The sequence below is a fragment of the Vanessa cardui genome, chromosome 13, assembly GCF_905220365.1.
Source record: "Vanessa cardui chromosome 13, ilVanCard2.1, whole genome shotgun sequence".
Lineage (NCBI taxonomy): Eukaryota > Metazoa > Arthropoda > Insecta > Lepidoptera > Nymphalidae > Vanessa > Vanessa cardui.
Genome location: NC_061135.1, coordinates 6,352,226 through 6,371,939, shown reverse-complemented (window position 1 = coordinate 6,371,939; position 19,714 = coordinate 6,352,226). Strand labels below are relative to the sequence as shown.

Genomic DNA, 19,714 nt, shown 5'->3' with positions numbered 1-19,714 from the left:
TAATAATAATGTTATTCTGTATTACTTTTTCCTAGAATAATATAATACAATAGCCGGTGCCGCTGCGGAAAAAGCTGAAGCAAAAAATGATCTAAATATTCGTGTCTTATATCAAATTACTTGTATTTTTCTTTTACTGTCGAAACCCGTGGCCCTTGGAGCAGTGGTGCAAAAAGCTTCTTCAATAGTATAACACCTCGCCTCATTGCCCCCACTGGTGACAGGAGGGCTGGTTCGTTTTTTGCCCAGAGGATTATAATTACGATTCTACTGCTAGTATTTGTGCCACCATTCCAGGCGGTAAAGATTTATACAGTAACTAGTTTTAGTAGGGAAGATGATATTTTTTTATTTTTGTGTCTATTTTAAAGAACTCCATATAGGATAGATCATAATTATATTAAAAATTACACTGTAATTATATTTGCATGTTCCCTGTTCGTATTTGTTTACATTAAGCATTTCTTGTTATTATTTCTTAACTTAATAAAAAATTTTTTCTATGAAATAAAAAAAACTATCAATTTGCTAGTGGACAAGTAGTGATCGCGACAAACTAATAAACTGTTGCAAATTTCAATTGTTTAGATGGAAAGACTTTCATTTTGTGCGCGCAGAGAAGGGACATTATTATTCCATTAAAATGATATAGACTTTCACCCACGCGACGTTACTTTAAAATTTTATAAATTTACTTTACCTATTTTTAATTTTTACTTGGACTTGTATAATTATTTAAAGATAAAACCTGATAGTTTACTCTAGACTTATTTGTAAACTTTAATATTATTGTGGACATGAATGTAGCCATTCTAAAAAAAAAATTGACGGCTGGCTGATCTACAATATCTCTGGTTCTTTTTCATGGCTGACGTTCCAAGGAGCTAACTGCAGTCATGAAGGTGCTTAAAAAGTGTTTATTAAATAACTAAATAATCCTTAATAAAACAAAATATTGAACTAATTGTTTTCTTTACATCTTTAAGTATTTACCTTAAACGAGTTTTAGTAAATACGTGATGTGATTAATTTGAAAAACTTTGATAAAAACAGCCTTGTCCCCAAGAGTGAAACTCATGCCTATATAAATACAAATTAAATTATAATGTGGTTATATTAAAAATAGTGTTTACTTGTTACGGCTACGTTTTCTAATTTGTGCTCAGTAGCAAAAGTTTACGTTGTGTTTCGAAAGTGTGTTATAACCTCGTTTTGTTTTTAGCTGAACGTTTCCTACCCGGCAACGGGATGTCAAAAGTTATTCGAAGTAGTAGACGAACACAAGCTCCGTATCTTCTACGAGAAGCGCATGGGCGCGGAAGTAGAGGCTGATCAACTAGGTGATGAATGGAAAGGTTATATCCTTCGTGTAGCAGGCGGTAACGACAAGCAGGGTTTCCCCATGAAACAGGGTGTCCTCACTAACAGTAAGTCATATTTAACTCTTAAACTTCAAAATTGACGCAAATACTTTTAAATTAATACTTTTTAATAATTTAAAAGAACATAGAAATTCTGTAAGATGAATATTGTTAGGTTAAGTATACTGAGACCATTAGATGCGGTTAGTTAAAAAATAAATCTCGTGTTTATTTTCACTTCGTCAAATTTCTTCAGTTAATTATATATTGTGTTGTTTTTAGGTCGTGTCCGCTTGTTGATGTCAAAGGGTCATTCTTGCTACAGACCCCGCCGTGATGGTGAAAGAAAACGTAAATCAGTCCGTGGCTGCATTGTCGACGCTAATCTTTCTGTGCTCGCTCTTGTAATTGTCCGCAAAGGAGCCCAGGTAAACAATTTTCCACTTGTATTTAATGAATTTTACATATTTTTGTAACCAGCATTTTAAACCATACAACAGAAAAAGTGTTGATTGATTTTTTTTTACTTTATTCATTTAAACCATCTTTGTTTCACAAAAGTATTTAATTATGCTACCATAAACAAACTAATATTCTATTCTAAATATGTGCCTTCATAGTGCATCCCTGGTCTTACTGTTTCTCAGATCCTCAAATCTGTGTAATTATATGCGACAGGGTAGAAAAAATGATGTATAAATATGCCACTTCATTTATATTTTGTTGTGGATTTTTGAACATCATACAAATACTTTTATTAAAATTGCATTTTACTGTAAGTAAAAGTTAAATAAAAACCATAATAATAGGGTAATAGATGTTCCAGTTACTGAAATGATATAAAATATTTGTGAAATCAAATATCAAAACTTAATTCATTTTATTTTTTATGATAGGAAATTCCCGGACTTACTGATGGCAATGTTCCCCGCCGTCTAGGTCCCAAACGTGCCTCCAAGATTCGCAAATTGTTCAACTTGACCAAACAGGATGATGTACGTCGTTATGTTGTCAAGCGCCTCTTGCCCGCTAAGGAAGGCAAGGAGAATGCCAAACCAAGATATAAGGTATGGAACAATTTCATTGAGTATAAAAAAAATGTTTTAATGTCAACATTATTATTATTATATAATATAAAATATTGATTTATTTTACATATTAAGCATATAAGTCTTTAATACTCCAGAAAGTATGGGAAATGTTTTTGAAACCCTGATTATAATATGAATTGTTGCTGGGCATTCATACCCAGTAAACTACCTTATCAGGGGAAATCAAAGTAGCTCCGAGCAGAAGATTCAGATTTGTGTCTGTCTACTTTTACAGTGAGCAATACAGTTTATTAAGTCCATGTGTAATTTTATATTATATTTTTACGGTACATTTAAAATAAAAACAAACTTATGTTTAACAGGCACCTAAGATCCAGAGGTTAGTTACCCCTGTGGTACTCCAACGCAGACGCCACAGACTTGCTCTGAAGAAGAAGCGTCTGGCCAAACGCAAGACCTCTGAGGCTGAATATGCTAAACTGCTTGCACAAAGAAAGAAGGAATCCAAGGTAAAAATATTACGAATGATCATACGTTTATTTATTTTTTTTATTTCATATGAGTGTAACAGCTTGTAACATATGACTATAAAATAATTTATAGGAATCTTACTAAGCTGTAAGAATAAGGTGCTGTAACTTACCCCTTTGTCTCTTTTTGATATTGACTAAGGTATTAGATCAGCAACAAGTTATTACTTATCAACAAAATCATTGAAATAGCTTTAATTTAAAAGAATCTTTTTATTTTGATGTGTTTATGAATCATTGAACATTAAATTTCAAATAGTATGAATAGTCTATTAAAATAAAAGTGTAAACACATTCTAAGTTTTTCAACGTCATAAAATATATTTGTTATTTTTTTCGTTTGTAGGTGCGTCGTCAAGAGGAAATCAAACGCAGGCGTTCAGCTTCAATGCGTGATTCTAAGAGCTCCAGCACGAGTGCACCTCAAAAGTGAAAGACTTTTACCAATAAAAATTAAAATCTAGAAACATCTTTTATTTTTGTCAATGTCTCATAATATTTAATTATTGATAACAATTTATATGCAAATCTAGTTACCCATGGTACAAATGTAGTGCCTTCAACACTTTTGAGATTACTAATTACGACACTGATGCATTTTTTTTGAAACAGTAAAACCAATTTTCTACGCCACTGCGCGCTTTCTTATTAATTTTCATGGATTTACCGATGGTAAAAATGCCGTACAAAAATAAATGACCCAAAAGGTACTCACTCCTGCGCTTTTGAAATCTCACCAGCACTCAGTTGACGACATAGAGCTGTATCTTATTTTCTTATATCGTCCTATATACGTCACCATTTCATGGGTTCATATGACCCATCATCAGGAGGTGATAGGGGTGACTATTTGCAATAATTTCAACCCCCATATGCATCCAAAAGTAAACCATTTTTGAGTTATCACGTTTTTTAGCTTTTTTCAAAATTTATCAAAAACATAACTTCAAAAATTTATTTAAAAAAAGTATCAATTAAAATGTATTTTTTCTCTTTTTTTATAAAAACGATTGAACACTGGATATTTGTCAATATTTAAACATTAATTATCGATCCAAATTTAAAAATGCGCGACGGAAAACGAATTTATTTCAATATTTTTTTGTTTTGTTTTGTTTTCCTTAAAAATGCCTTAAAAACAAAAAAATAATTATGAAACTTGGCCTGCAGATTATTTTAAAAACATAACCGTTTTCTTAGCTTTCCAAAAATATATAAAAAGAAGGACAGTATTTCAAATCAATCGAAATAAAATCACTGAAAGTACGCTGGTGGACATTCGTATTCGAACATGAACGAATTCTTACTAAAGGTAGCTCTTTAAAATTCTCACAAAAATAACTAAAAATAAAAACCAATGTAAAAAAAAGTGATAACTCAAAAATTGTTTACTTTTAGATTATGCATATGGAGGTTATAAATAATTGCAAATAGTCACCCCTATCACCTCCTAAAAGGGTTATTGGTATCTCGACGTATATCCGATACGCCGAGTTACCAATAACCCTGTAGATGTGCTTAATTTGTGTTTATTATTCATCTCATGCTCGGCGGTGAAGGAAAACGTGAGGAAACCTGCATGTGTCTAATTTCATTGAAATTCTGCAACATGTGCATTCCACCAACCGGCATTGGAACAGCGTGGTGTAATATGTTCCAAACCCTCTCCTTAATGGGAGAGGAGGCCATTAACCCAGCAGTGGGAAATTTACAGGCCGTTACTTGCATAGAGTTAGAGTTAATATATCTACGACCTCCGTGGTCGAATAGTCTGTACACTGGTTTTTATGGGTACACTACTCCGAAGTCCCGGGCATTCTAAATGTTGAATACTACCTTCATGGTTGAAAAGAATAATTATAAGCCCCCAGTTTTCTTTCCTCTAATTATAATTTACACACTAAGTACTCGTATATCACCTAGATGCTGTTCTAGCACCTTCTCCATCCTATTACAAAAGACGAGCGAAGCCACGGCGGAAAATTTAATAAGCGTCAATTTCCTCCACTACGCGATTGTAGAAATGCAATAAACTTATACAACTGTTATAAAAAGCATTATAATTTAAAATCATTATTGTACAAAAATAAATAGTAAGTATAATTTATAAAACAATCAAAGAGACATCAAAATTATTGTCATTACATCATCATTTATGTATCAGTTTGTGCAATAAGCAAAGAATAACTTTACATGTAATATATAAATCAAACTATTTTGAAGACTTTAGAAGACCGAGACCAACATAACGAGCCATTACCCGTAGATATGAAGGGTTCAACTTTTTTCTTTTCACTAACAAAGACTTTAATAGACGCTCAGAAGATTCATCGAAAGGTTTTTGATAATCCGACGCCTGGAAGTAAATAAAAAAAATATGTTACAAAACAAGCTATCCAAGGATTAATTAAACATACCTACATCCTGGTTTTAAATAAGGCAATTTTACCAACAAATATTAAAAAGATTGTTCAATGTTTTAAAATTAAGTATAATGCAATGAATACATATTTAAACATATAATTAACACTAGTTTACGGTAAATCTGTTGCCCAAGAAATTTTAGCTGTTGTTGACTACATACCTTATGTGATATGCTATTTTCAAAAATGTAACCAAAATATTTTTATCAGTTCTAATTTCTAAGTTTCAGCTATAAAACAGAAAAAAGCATGTATTTACGGAGACTAAATATACTAAAAAAATTATTATTTCTAAAAAAACTTTGCTTTAAAATTTGAAATATGATGTATCAGAGACCAACAATAAGTCAGAAAGTCTTTTAGATTTCATATTCCTATCACAAAAACCCTGACAGCGCTCTTCTATGAATCGTAAGATGCATACGCTCTCCCTGCTTTTCGCTCTCCTTGATTTTATGGAAACCAGTTCAGATGACTTTGGAGAAAATAGTAAGTTTTATGCTTATATTGCACTCCATATTTTTAATTGTAGCAGAAGTTCTTCAATCTCAATATAATGTTCAGAATTTTATTTCCAAGATAATTCTGCATGAAACTGACGAATGTTGCCCAAGCCTTTAGTTCTAACTCAGTCATAATTTTTATAACTGTATCTTTTTAAGTAGTCTAATTTGGTAGCCCTCAAAAATACCAAATTTAATATTTTCTGGCTAATTATCTGCCTCTCAATATCTTGTTCTAAGGGTTCAGATGTATTTTTACTGTACAACACAACTAGTACTTTGTACATTTACTTAGATTTATTACTTTATAAAAATAACATTACATTTGGTAGTTCTCGCCTAATAGTCGGTGTTCCAAATTAAATGGCACTGCTTTTATGACATTTCCTAGTCTTAAACAGGCACACCATATACAAACACAATTGGGAGCCCAAGACTTATTCACAACACGTATTCTCCGCATATATAGTAAAAACGATTTGGATTGTTTAGACAACATCTCCTTTAACTACTTATGACGGAACAATTTTAGATACTAATATTAACACAGTAAAATAAACCTCTTTTGGACTAATATGTAGGTACGCTTAAATGATATATAAAGAAAAAAAACAAGTAGTTAGTGAACATTATCAAGTACAGAATTGGCGACAACAGCCAAAAAGTTATATTATGTAAACTAGTGGGACCAATAATAACAACGTATAATGACTAAATTAAATAAAATGTTAATTCGAGATACTTAAAAGATGAATCGCTAAATTTGATTCATTTTAACATTGCATACATACTGAAGATGAGAGGCTGTAGCTGATTTTAATGACTACATAGTCGATTATATTTATTATCTTACAGTAGTTTTTGCTATCCAATAAAGCTCTTCTAAAAGACTATCTTGATTTTCCTCAGATGCTGGTAAATAAGTTATTCCTTCGTACTGTTAAGAAAATAAAAAATAAATGCAGTACGGTTGTAACTATAGAGTATTCAATAAGAAAATGAAATACCTGAATGAATTTGTTTAGATTCTCTCTTTCTATAACCTCTATTTCCATATCCAATTCTGAAATTCGCGTTATCCTATTTACTGCTATACCTTGTAATATAATAGGGCGATAGCGAACTAAATTCGGTGTATCCTTTTTATTCGCTAGCAATAAAACTAATAAAGCCTGTCTAGCTGTTATGTCATTTATCCAATTCTTCATCTAAAACGTAGAAAAATATAATGCACAAAGGTTTATAAATACATATTGTAGAGTTCAATAATAGTTATATCTACCTCTTTTATTGCAGATAGTATCTTCCTTTCTGCGTTTCCGTCTAAAACGGCAGATAACATCTTTCCAGAACCCAAAGCAAGGCAAAATTCTTCCAAATTAGTAATTTTATTTAAATTGGTGCTAGTCCTGTTTCCCGATATACTAGACATAGATTTACATTTTTTGTACAATTTTACAAATCCTCTCTTTTTATTTCTAGTATTATTTATACAAAACTCAGCTACACTTTTCCGCTTCTCGGGCTTAGAGGTGTGTGAATAATCATTTCTATCAGTTTTAGCTTTTGCAGGATAAAAGTTATTTAAATGAGACGTTACAACAAAGTTGTCTTCATTTTCATTTCTTTTATCAGAATGTAGATCGTGAATATTTATATCAGTGTTAGTGAAATTAAGTACATTAATATCAGGATTCATTGTTGTTCCAAAGGCAATCATAAACGGATTTTTATAAAACACCACTTTTAAAATATTTTTGTGCGAGATATTTAAATTAAATATAATATTTCTAGAACCTAATATAGTTTCTACAATACGCATAAAACTATAATTATCACTAGAATGCAAAAGTTTTTTGGAAGAAAACTGATAAAGTTGTAAAGTCCTGCAAGTATTAGGCAGCTTTTTCGGACTTTGTATAATATTATCAACCATTGATGGTTTTGGTGAGTAATTACACAAATGTATGTGATTTATGTGCTCCACAGGTAGTAAATTTATATTTGTTGTTAAAATTCCTCTAATATCAATTAAATCAAATGATTTATGATATTTTATCTTCAAATTTCTTGAAATATTATTTGAAATCATTTTCGATGAAAATTGTCCATCATTGACCACATTTATTTTGGCTACTTGATTTATTTGAACTGGCATTAAAGACCCATTTAAATCATCGCTCTCTAATCGACTAAATTCCGATATTGTAGATAAATTAGAATTAACCTTATCAACAACAGGTGTTGACAACGACAAATTATGATTCATTATCTTTTTCATTAATCTTGGCAAAATACTACAAAGTTCTGCAGGAAGAATTGCGTTAATAATAGACGTTTTACATTTGAATACCGTTGGTTGATTTTTGATCAGTGTTATTGGTGTACAAGTATATGGCTGTTTTAATTGAAGAACCTGATTATTTTCAAATGACAAAGCTACATCAAATTGTATTATAATGTTAGCCAAGCAATGCTTAACTGCAACTTGATTGAAGTTATTCAATGTCTCAATTTCTAAGTCGGAAAATCTGTTATCAAATCCAGGAATCGGTAAATCTGAATCATTATTTTCAGAAACAGTATTTTCCTCCGTACTAGTCTGGTTAGAAACTGAATAATTAATTATTTGACTTTTTTCTGCTTCTGTTTGCACTCCTTCGTCTTTGGTAGCTAAAAATAAGACAAATGTTACTTATTATTTTTTCTTAACGTATTTAATTTTAAATTAGAAAAAAGTTTTTAGATATAATTACTTTTGCGGTATTCTTTAAATTTGTCTTTTTCTTCTTGACAGTAATAAACCCCATTTCTTATTTTTCTAATGACATTTTCAATAAAATCACTTGCCCATTTAGACTTAGTCTTCCCATTATTATTAATACTGATGGTGGTTAATGGTGGAACATTCTTAAATATGTGAAGATCATTTTTGGTCATTAGATGTTGTTTGGAAAGTACTAAATTGTTAATTGTGTTTGTACCAACATCTATCCTGTGGCTAGAAACTTTGATGTGTCTGTCTGGTTTCTGATCAAAGTTTTTAGTGTTGTAAATTTCATGTTCAGGGATGGTTTTTTTGTGTATAAATTGCATCATTCTGTTTTTAATTCTGTGTATGGGTTTTTCATTTGGTATAGGTTTCTTTAAACTTGTATCATTTCGGTCGCTTAGCAAATCATTACGCTTGTTTTCAACTTTTGAACTCGAAGATATTATATTACTATTATTGATGCCACGAGTATTTGTAGTTTCGTTATTCCGATTTAAACTTTGATATTTATAATTCACATTGCTAATAATATCATCAACTAGATTAGGACCATCAATGGCATACCAATTTTGCATAAAAGGCCAAATATGATCATCTAAACCTGCGAATTGCGGTGGATCGTAATTTTCTACAGTAATTGTAGAACTAAGTTGATCTTTGCCCAAAATAACTAAAGGAAATTTTAATTTATTTAATTTCCGTTTTATTTCAGATAACTTTATTGAACTTTGATTTACTTTAGAGTTAATCGGATTAACGGGAGTTGATGATGATAAATGAGCCTTCTTTAAAAAATCAGGCTTGCTTACTGTACTCTGTTTTGTTGAAAGCACATTTTGACCTTTACTAAAAACGACTTTTGTGATACCCGTAATATGTTGTTTTGATTCGTCCTCATGTATATTTTTATTTGCTATGTTAATTTCAATGATATCCTCATTACTAGATTCAGATTTTTCCGATAAATTACAATAATTATCTAAATCATTACATTGGTTACTTTGAGTCATATTAAATTCATTATTAAGATTTATTTCTATGAAACTATTCTTGTTGCTTTCAATATTATTTTGCATATCTATTTCATTACTTTGATGTTTTTTATCTCTACCCTTTAAGGTAACATCATTCCTTTGTATTGCAATTGGCCTTTGTAATTTGTTATGAGAACAGTGCTCGTTACTTTTTTCAGAATTATTTATTTGAATACGACTTGGTTTTGATTTAGATTTCTTTGACTTACTGGTGTTTTGAGTTTTTCCATTATCACAGTGAAACAGAAACGGAATTGTGGACTTGTCAGCTTCTCCCTTTTCTATTTCATTACTGATTGTTTGAATTTCATTTTGTTTTTCAATTACAGTAATTCGATCAAAACTGGATAAAGAACAGCTATTTTGAGGATTACCAACAAAACTAGTTATGTATGCGAATTCTTCTGTCCGAGTCTCGATGAATCTAAAATGAATAATATTTTATTTGATATAATTATAAAGTAAAACAAACAACAACAAAATTAAGTTTAACCTCGAATCGTTGCGATTGCTACGCTGCTTGTTTTTTTTTCTCTTATTCTTTTTTATTGATACCAAGCTACTATCTTGGGACAAAGGTGGGGATGGTATAAAATTAAAGTGTTCTGCCCTACGAAGGAGCGACCAAACATCATGAGCATTAAAATCAGATTTAGCTCTTAAAGGCTTTTTTTGTGTTCTCTTTAAATTTCTGTTATCATCACCAGCTAACTTAGTGCCCGTATCTTTAAAGCTCTTTTCCATTTGAATATCTAGTTTTGAACAATACTTTACGTCTTTATCGTGTAAATTATTAGGTCTACTCCTCAGGCGTGACTTTCTTTTGTTTTGAATGGCTTTTCTCATCTTTGGCCTTAATTCTTCTTTATCATCGTTGAAGTATTCCGAATCATTCATGTCACTAACAGTACATGAATGCGGTAAAGGGGCTGTCTCGTTGGGTAAAGTCAAAACCGACTTTTTTACTTTCTTACTACATTTTTTTGCAGACTTAAACTCATCAGAATTGGCTTTATATATATTTATAGCCAAAGGGAAAGATGACATAAAACCGTTATTTTTGTTTTGAAATCTCTTTTCATTGACTCGAGAGACACGTTGAACTCTATCTTCGCAAATATAAGGTGATATGTATTTATCGATTTTAGATTTATCATGTTTAACATTACTGCTAGCCAAACTCGTGTTTGTTGTATAATCGATTTTCATTGAACTAAATGTGTTTAAATTTGAGGATTTTGAACAAGACGACTTGGTTGTATTTTTGTCGAAAAATAAATCAAATGATGTTATTGCCATTATCGTAGATGTTCTCACACTACAGTATCTCCACAACACCTGTAATTAATTCAAATTGTAAAATGTCAATAGATGTATATATAGTTCATCATTAAACATTGAAGGAAAAGATATTGCTGTTACGTATTAAACTATCTGTTTTCGTAATAATCTTGGTTTTTAATTATTGTGTAGCATTAAAGATTTTATATTACTTTAAAATACAGACGAATTGATAACCTCCTCCTTTTTGAAGTCGGTTGAAAACAATATGAAATGATAAATAATAATAAATAGTATAATGAAAATGAAATGAAATAAAAATAGTAAAATGACAAATAATAGTCGTTCAGATCTTATAAATTGTTTAAGCAAATAAGAAAACTTTTAAAACTAATAATAAAAAAATAATTAAAAGTTACCAATTATCATTTAGATTATTCTGTTTGTGATACTCAAAAATTTGACCACTATAATTTCGAAAACTCCTTTTTAAAATTACAATACTTCTACATTGAATTATACGTATTTAAATACAAAAATATTTTGTTTAATAAAGCTATAATAAATTATTAAAATTATTTCGCCATTGACAGTGGAGAAGTATGAGATATAATTATATAAATGACGGAGAGTTTTATTTTTATTAATTTATTTTTCGGTCGTATGTACGAAGTTTAGGTTTAATATAGAAATAACATTTAATAAGTATTTATTCAAAAGAAATCATGAAAATATTCAAGTACATAAACAATAACTTCAAAGTGCATAATTTCTTACTTCTGATTAATTCAATGTAATGTAATTACATTTTTGACTGTTGTAATGTTATTACTTTGAATCAGTCAAAAAGTAATGTACCGATTCGTAATGTGGAAACAACAAAAAAATGAGTTATTATTTATATTTGCGAATAAAGAAGGTACATATTTACATACGTAGTCAACTTTATGTAATGAAATGACTTGTGAAAAATTTTGCATAACATTTTACTGACAATACGATTCGTCGAATGAAAAATATTTTATTGAAAACTTAAGTTATGAGTACACTTTTATCTTGAAGGTTCACAAGTCGGTTTGGAAAAACTAAAGGCGGTTCCACAAAGTGGTTGTGCGAGACAAGATGTCTTAAAAATCATGCTCTTGTGGATTTTCGGAAATCTAGATGGTGTGGATGAAACTTGGAATTTTGATGAGATGTTCGAAAGTAAAGTACAACAATCGGGATTAATCCAAACATTTCTTCAAAACATTCCCCGGAAAAAATCCTTAAAAGATACAGAGTGATCCAACATTTTTACACAAACCTTGAGAATCAAGCAGATCAGAAACGCCTTGATCGCGATTGACTTGATTGATTTGACGACCTCCATGGTCGAGTGGTGTGTACACCGGTTTTCATAGGTACGCCACTCTGAGGTCCCGGGTTCGATTCCCATTTCCCGGGCGAGTCGATGTAGATTACCATTAGTTTTCTATGTTGTCTTGGGTCTGGGTGTTTGTGGTACCGTTTATTTCTTATTTCCATAACACAAGTGCTTCAGCTACTTACATTGGGATCAGAGTAATGTATGTGATCGCCGATAGTTAAAGTTGTTGCGTTAGATAAGGTCACATTTTGATTTTTCCATACAATTGACCTCGGGTTTGTAAGAGTCTTGAAACATCAACATCAAGTTTTTCGATTCTAGGTGAGCTATCGGAATGTACGCCAATCATAGAGATACGACAATTTGCGATTTTTTATTTTGAAGTGATTCGGTTTAGCCGGCCCCAGTCCGAGACTTTGAAAGTGTTCCCACCCCAAAGATCAGTACAAAAAAGGTATTGGATATTCCGAGGGGGCATTTTATCTCCTTTTAGCAAGCTTTTAGCACGAAGACAATTGAAATGCATGTATCTAAATGTTGCTATCAACCACGACAAATTTACCATAAAGTCATTAGCACACAAAAGCCATAAGAGCCTTTAGCATACAGACGTCCATTGATGTTTATTTACAATAGAAATATGTTTTCTTGGATCCTGTTGTAAACTCGTATACATTGTCCCAGATAGGAATTACCCTGTATAGTCAGGCCAGGTCAGGAAAAAAGAGTTACAAGTTTATATTTGTTATTTCTTCCTTGTGATATTACTGTGTACCGCACTCTTTTTTTAGATTGGTGTAATTCGTTCAGAAAATTTCGATGACGATTCGAATATTCGAAATGATTCTTCCCCGTCTAAACCCACATTATTATATAGAGTATCTATAATTTCACCCTCTAGCTTTAGCAGCGTTATCTGTATTTGTAAATATAATTTTTAAATTTTTGTGGGTTACATTATTTTTACGTATGTGCCTTATATCTGTTATTCAAGTTTTAATAACATACCGAGATTGACATCCGTCATTCAACTAAATTCATTTTTGACATTGGCGTATTTGGCAATGCCAAAATAAACTTAGGTACTACTTAGTTTATCTTTGTGCTCATCGTATGTTCTAACTACAGTATAGCAAGAAAAATTATTTTCAAATATAATATTTAATTGCTTGTCTTGAATTAGTCTGAGTGGAAATCACAATTAATAAGTTTATTTAAGAGTTCAAAGTCATGTCGTAGATAGCTAAAAGCGAACAACAATTTGAATTGAAGATTTCTCATATATTTTAATTATTTACATAAAAGCACCAAAAGTAACAATAATGGATGATAAGCAAGATATTATTCAATATGTTCCCTTTATGTCTTTCGTTCATCCATCGTTTTGGCATAGTTTAACTGAAATGAAATTGAACGTTGATAAATTAAATGAGAATACGAAACAAATTTATGGACGTTATTCGTATAGGGATGATATTGTAAGTGTATTAGAGGTCGACGGAACTTCTTTCAACAAGTAAGTTAATAACATGTGAAATAGTAATATACTATTAAAGTCATCTTGAAAAAATTATTTAAATTATTACATATTAAATACTAAATTATTACACGTGAAGTTGCATATTTTCACTATGGCACTTATTTAATCTTAACATTATTTTAAAGGGACCCAGAGACAGAGTTCCACTACATTAATGTTACTGGTACTCTAATGAATAAAAATACAATTGAAGACTTCAAAAACATTGACAAAGCATCATTAATCAATAGTGTTGGTGAGATTATGAGAGCCAATTTACAAATGAAGTCGTGGATAGACAATCCTAATAGCTTATTAAACTTTTTTGTACTTTCTTTTGCTGTAAGTATAATGTGAATTATTGTAAGTATTTGGTCCTAGTTCTAAGTAATTACATATTTAACCAAACCAAACTTACAGTATATGTAGTTGGCCAGGAATGTATGTGGACTTTTTGATGTTATTTATGTTTCTATCACATGAAATTAATTCTTAAAAGCAATGGATTAATCTGTATTGATTTATCTTTACAATATGAGCACATGTCGATTCCATAAATTAATAAAAATATATTAATAATAATTGCCTCAATGAGCTGAATTGTTTTTTTAATGGTATATCATGAGAGACAATTTACTTAAAAAAATAGATATTAAGCAAATTAATTTACCATACATGTTGGTGAGATATAAAATTAACATTTTTAATATTACAGGATCTCAAAAAGTTCCACTATTACTACTGGTTTGCATTTCCTGCACCAAGTCAGCCTGTTGTGTGCTTAAAAGAAAAATGTAAGAATATAAGCACATGTTTCAACGAGAAGCAGATAAAAGATATTTCACAGAGCTATCAAAATCTAGATATTTCACAGAAATGTTTCTTTGCAATTGTTAAGGATGGTGACTCATGTAATGTTGTGACACTATCAAAGATCTTAGATAAAAACAGAAATAAGGATGAAGAAACAAATATTGATCTGACCAATACATTGTTTGCTTTTGCTGATCATAGTAATTGTGAAAACCCTGGATGGCCACTAAGAATATTCTTGGCAGCTTTATTTGAGTACTGTCCAGATTTAAGTAAGAAGATTATACAAGTTATCGGGATAAGATGCAGCAAGAATGGTGCCATTAATAATAGTCAAATTTATAACATAACAGTACCTGAGGTCAGTACTTACTTTTCTAATTATAATTTACGATATTTTAAATATCAAAATAGTTTTTGTCTATCTGTTTGTAACCTCCTTGTGACTAACCCAGTGAACTATCACAATAAAGATGAATAATAAAATGGACCATAACTTTATTTTAGATAGTAATTTTGTTTTAGAAAATCCAGACACCTCAGAATGTTGGTTGGGTAGGTTGGGAACGAAATGAAAGAGGTAACTTTGGACCGAAACTTGCCAACATGTCATCATCAATGGATCCTGTCAAGTAAGTATAAATCAATTATTGTTTTTCTGAAACATCCATTTAATAAAGCTATGAAAGCCCAAATTTTCTGAATATATGTTGGGGCGAATGAGTAAAAGGATCATCCATCCAGTTGTAAGCAGCATTTATTTTTGTGAGCTTCAACAATAGATACTGGTACTGTAAGATATATAAACCAACTTCTTATAACATTCATTTGCTGTTGAATGCAGAATCTAATAAGCTATTTTCTTTCTACAAAATACTCTAACAAAATATTGTTTTGGAAGCAAAATAATACTTATTCCACACAGATGGTGGCTATTGGGTAGTATAAAGTAGAAATTTTTTAGTCGAAATGATTACATAATTTTTATTTATGAAAATAATGCAAAATTTCAGATTGGCAGACACATCTTCTGATCTTAATATAAAGTTAATGAAATGGCGTCTTGTTCCTGATCTAGATGTGACTATTATGAAGGAAACAAAATGTTTATTGCTCGGTGCTGGCACTCTGGGTTGTCATGTGGCAAGAGATCTTTTAGTAAGTAATTTAAAATTGATTTTTCTTAAAGAAATTAAATGTGTAAATCTTACAAATATATTTTTTATGTTAGAATATACACATTCAATTATTTCTAAGAGTACACATTATTATAATGTTAATTATTTGTTTCATGAAGTATTTCATCAGATATCATTTGAAATATAATTCTAAATTCTAAGTCGATGGTCCATGTTAAAGAATACAAAATAATAGAATAAGATACAGTTGTACAAGTTTGGCGAGAATGAGAATTGTTGATTTTTTAAAAAAAAGTATGATTAATTGACAATACGACCTAGCTGGGTCACAGCTGACCACTACAGTTGTAACAAATACATCACGAAAGTTTCAGTTCTAGAATTATGTAATTATAAAACTGGTTTCCTTTAACAGGCTTGGGGATTCCGTCACATAACTTTCATAGATAGTGGCAAAGTATCATATTCTAATCCGACGCGTCAAGTACTTTACACTTATCAAGATTGTCTCAATGGTGGCAGAAGAAAGTCGGAAGCAGCAGCTGATAATTTAAAGCTCATCCTACCAACTGTGGTAACTATATCTCATTTTTATGATATCATTTCAAATATTAAATGTTAGGAATTGTTACTAAAGTTATTAATTTCGGGATATTTACCATGTTTTTTATTCGGTGGAGCTCGATATTTCGACATTATTACACCGAATAAAAATAAAAAAACTTGGTAAATAACCATTATTTACCATTCCCGAAATTAATAACTTTAGTATTAAAAATAACCATGTTAATTAGAAATCTTATTTAGGAATTGTTGTTATATTGATACGATATTAGTGATAGTTATCTATATGCATAGATTACGAAAGTAAAAAAAGCTTAAAGCTAAGAAAAGCGGAATTCAATATTTCTTAATCCAAAAGCCCAGAGTACTGTTGACTACTTCCCATTAGGTGACCCATAATACCCACCAATAAGTGCCAGTTCGATAGACATAAAAAACATAAAATCTCGACGTTTATAAATTTTTTTTTAATACATATAAGTGCACTTTACACACAAAAAACATGGTGATTACACACTAAAACTTCCAGACCTTTTCCTCGACAGGCGGCCACCTATTAGTGGGTTATTAACAAGCTGTAATTTTATATGTTTCTCAAATAGACAACATATATTTTTTCTCAGCAGTATTGCTTTGCTTAATTTCAGCAAAGTAAAGGTCTAGTCTTCCACATTCCAATGCCCGGTCATCCGATTGGCGAGTCCCTTAAAGATGAAACAGTTACCAACATCGAGCTGTTAACTGAGGCTATAAAAGAGCATGATGTGATTTTCCTCCTTTTGGACACCAGAGAAGCGAGGTGGTTACCGACGCTCATATCCGCATACTATGGGAAGGTAAACTTATTTTCGTTTACGGTACAAATGCAAAGTTACTATTATATGTATTCTAACAGAATTTATATACTTTATGTTTTAAATGGTTGTAATGAAATATACTTATTTTTAATATAGGTAAGATAGTAACATAACTGACAGCATAATGGCTAAAATAAAATTATGAAAAATCCTGCAAATTATGCTTATCAAGAAGTGTTTGGAGTAATTTCTTTTTTGTATTTAATATGACGTCTGTTCTCAATTAATTCCTTACATTTTGAAAAAACCTATTATCTAATAAAAAAAAACTATTTTCAGATAACAATAAACGCAGCGCTCGGTTTTGATAGTTATCTGGTAATGCGACATGGAATAAGTTCAGTTCAAGAAGAAACTTCAATTAACAGCGCTTTCGTGTCCGGAGATCAACTCGGGTGCTACTTCTGCAATGATGTCACGGCACCTGGAAATGTAAGTTACCCCTTATGTTGGGCTACCGTACCATCGTATAATAATTTTTTTTTTTATGTTATAGGTTGGCGGGCGAGCATATGGGCCACCTGATGGTAAGTGGTCACCATCACCCATAGACAATGACGCTGTAAGAAATATTAACTATTCCTTACATCGTCAATGTGCCACCAACCTTGGGAACTAAGATGTTATGTCCCTTGTGCCTGTAGTTACACTGGCTCACTCACCCTTCAAACCGGAACACAACAATACTGAGTACTGCTATTTGGCGGTAGAATAACTGCTGAGTGGGTGGTACCTACCCAGACGGGCTTGCACAAACCACCAAGTAAAATAAGCTGTATTAATAGATGAGATATTCTTTGTGACTTACACGACTACTTATACTTTTTGATGGAATATTATAACTAATGATAAAATCCGTCAGTCGCTGAAGGACCGGACTCTAGACCAGCAGTGCACGGTGAGTCGCGCCGGTGCTGCCGCCATCGCCGCCGCCCTGGCCGTCGAGCTACTAGTGGGCATGCTGCAGCACCCACTACGGTAACCCAAGCACGACACTACCCCCCCCCCCTCTCCCCTACATTAACTTTGAGGCTTGTGTGAGGCTGCTAGCTTGTGTATCAGACTATCCACTAAAATGTAGCAATATAGCAAGTTTAGCCCCTGCCAAGGCATGGTGCTGAAAGCTACATAAGTGCATCAAAATCACGGGGATGTTTGATTGAGAATAGCATTTATCAAATTATTCATTTTTGGTTTCATAATCTGCCCACATATATTTAACTAACATGACTCTGTATTTTTTAAATGTTAAAAAAGAGTAACTACTGAGTTTCTTGCCGGTTCTTCTCGGTAGAATCTACTTTCCAAACCGGTGGTAGCTTCACTTATTTGTAAAATGACGATTCAAAAGTGATAGTAAAAGCCTACTTGAATAAAGTTTATTTTGATTTGATTTGATTTGAGGTAAAGTGTCAAAAGTACTTGTGACACTTAAGGATAAAACGGTGAACTTTCACGTACCCGAATACGTGAAAGTGAGCTCTATATATTGAAATCCATAAGTTTTAATTTTCAAATTCATTTATATTATATTACAGAGTAAAAGCCCCAGCTGTATATAACCTTACTGACGAAGAACTCGACCCAAAGCTTCAAGGTGTCCTCGGCCCCATTCCTCATTCAATACGAGGCTTTCTTCACTCTTACCAGACGGTGCTACCGACGTGCACCAAATTCAAACAGTGTATCGCTTGTTCTGACGTAGTAATAGCCAAATATAAAGAAGAAGGCTTAGACTTTTTGATGAATGTTTTCAATAGTGGAACATATTTGGAGGATGTTACGGGATTATCTGAACTGCAATTGACCGCAGAAATGACTGAGGTAAATATAACAACAAAATATGTATAGCACTTATTAATTGTCACTCCCAAGATTATTTCAAAAAACTGAAGATATCTTTATCCTATATTATTCTGTCTGGTTATCGGAACAGTCTAGTAGAACTTCTTTAGGGATAGTCGTGTAAAAATCTATGTCAAAATTTTTGACATGCTTTTAAAAACAATTGAGTTATTTTCCATATATTATCTCTATGCCAAGTATGTTTAAAATCTTTTACTAATTTACTGTACAAAATATTGCATGCATAAGAATACAAATACCTTTTTAAAAAGGAATCACAGTTCTGACTTACAGAAGAAAACATTTACCATTTACCAGTTAGGCGGACACTGTTTATGCACTATTATAAAAAAAATATGTAATATTTGTTTCGTTTTTTTTTAGATACTAACATTATCTGACGAAGATCAAGAAACTACAAGTATATAAAGGAAAAATACTAAAAAAATCCACAATTTAATCTCAATTGAAGCTTCATAATCTGCCAAAATATATTAATTTAGTAGTGATGGCATTTACTGGCACATTATATTGAACCATAGTTGCTATTATCTCATAAGTGTTAATTTATTTAAATATTATAAATATCAAATAAAATAAAGCTTATTTAGTTTTTGGTGTTTTTATATACCTTTAAACATCCTTCAGTAT

At 31.3% G+C, this 19,714-nt stretch overlaps 3 protein-coding genes across 4 annotated transcripts; 2 read left to right on the top strand and 1 right to left on the bottom strand.

Annotated features, from left to right (window-relative positions):
- Window positions 1-790: 790 nt before the first annotated feature.
- LOC124534756 (40S ribosomal protein S6) lies at window positions 791-3,406 on the top strand. Its single transcript, XM_047110767.1, has 6 exons — window positions 791-902; window positions 1,223-1,427; window positions 1,644-1,789; window positions 2,258-2,428; window positions 2,776-2,922; window positions 3,290-3,406. Exons 1-6 carry the CDS (start codon window positions 897-899, stop codon window positions 3,374-3,376), a joined length of 762 nt encoding a protein of 253 aa, XP_046966723.1. The 5' UTR covers window positions 791-896; the 3' UTR covers window positions 3,377-3,406.
- A 1,526-nt stretch (window positions 3,407-4,932) lies between these two features.
- Window positions 4,933-11,536, bottom strand: LOC124534552 (putative uncharacterized protein DDB_G0291812). 2 transcript variants are annotated; one of them, XM_047110450.1, is made up of 7 exons: window positions 11,377-11,536; window positions 10,170-11,014; window positions 8,626-10,100; window positions 7,152-8,542; window positions 6,877-7,077; window positions 6,723-6,806; window positions 4,933-5,299 (listed from the first exon to the last, which is right to left on the bottom strand). In XM_047110450.1, exons 2-7 carry the CDS (start codon window positions 10,973-10,975, stop codon window positions 5,156-5,158), a joined length of 4,101 nt encoding a protein of 1,366 aa, XP_046966406.1. In that variant the 5' UTR covers window positions 10,976-11,014; window positions 11,377-11,536; the 3' UTR covers window positions 4,933-5,155. The 2 variants fall into 2 exon arrangements, with proteins under 2 accessions (XP_046966406.1, XP_046966407.1); XM_047110451.1 differs by lacking the exon at window positions 6,723-6,806.
- A 1,840-nt stretch (window positions 11,537-13,376) lies between these two features.
- On the top strand, window positions 13,377-19,679 carry LOC124534650 (ubiquitin-like modifier-activating enzyme ATG7). Its single transcript, XM_047110610.1, has 11 exons — window positions 13,377-13,842; window positions 13,992-14,187; window positions 14,561-15,019; window positions 15,184-15,290; window positions 15,672-15,816; window positions 16,213-16,371; window positions 17,009-17,197; window positions 17,498-17,650; window positions 18,081-18,196; window positions 18,757-19,042; window positions 19,448-19,679. The coding sequence occupies exons 1-11, from the start codon at window positions 13,649-13,651 to the stop codon at window positions 19,490-19,492; spliced, it is 2,049 nt and encodes a 682-aa protein (XP_046966566.1). The 5' UTR covers window positions 13,377-13,648; the 3' UTR covers window positions 19,493-19,679.
- The last annotated feature ends 35 nt before the right edge of the window (window positions 19,680-19,714 follow it).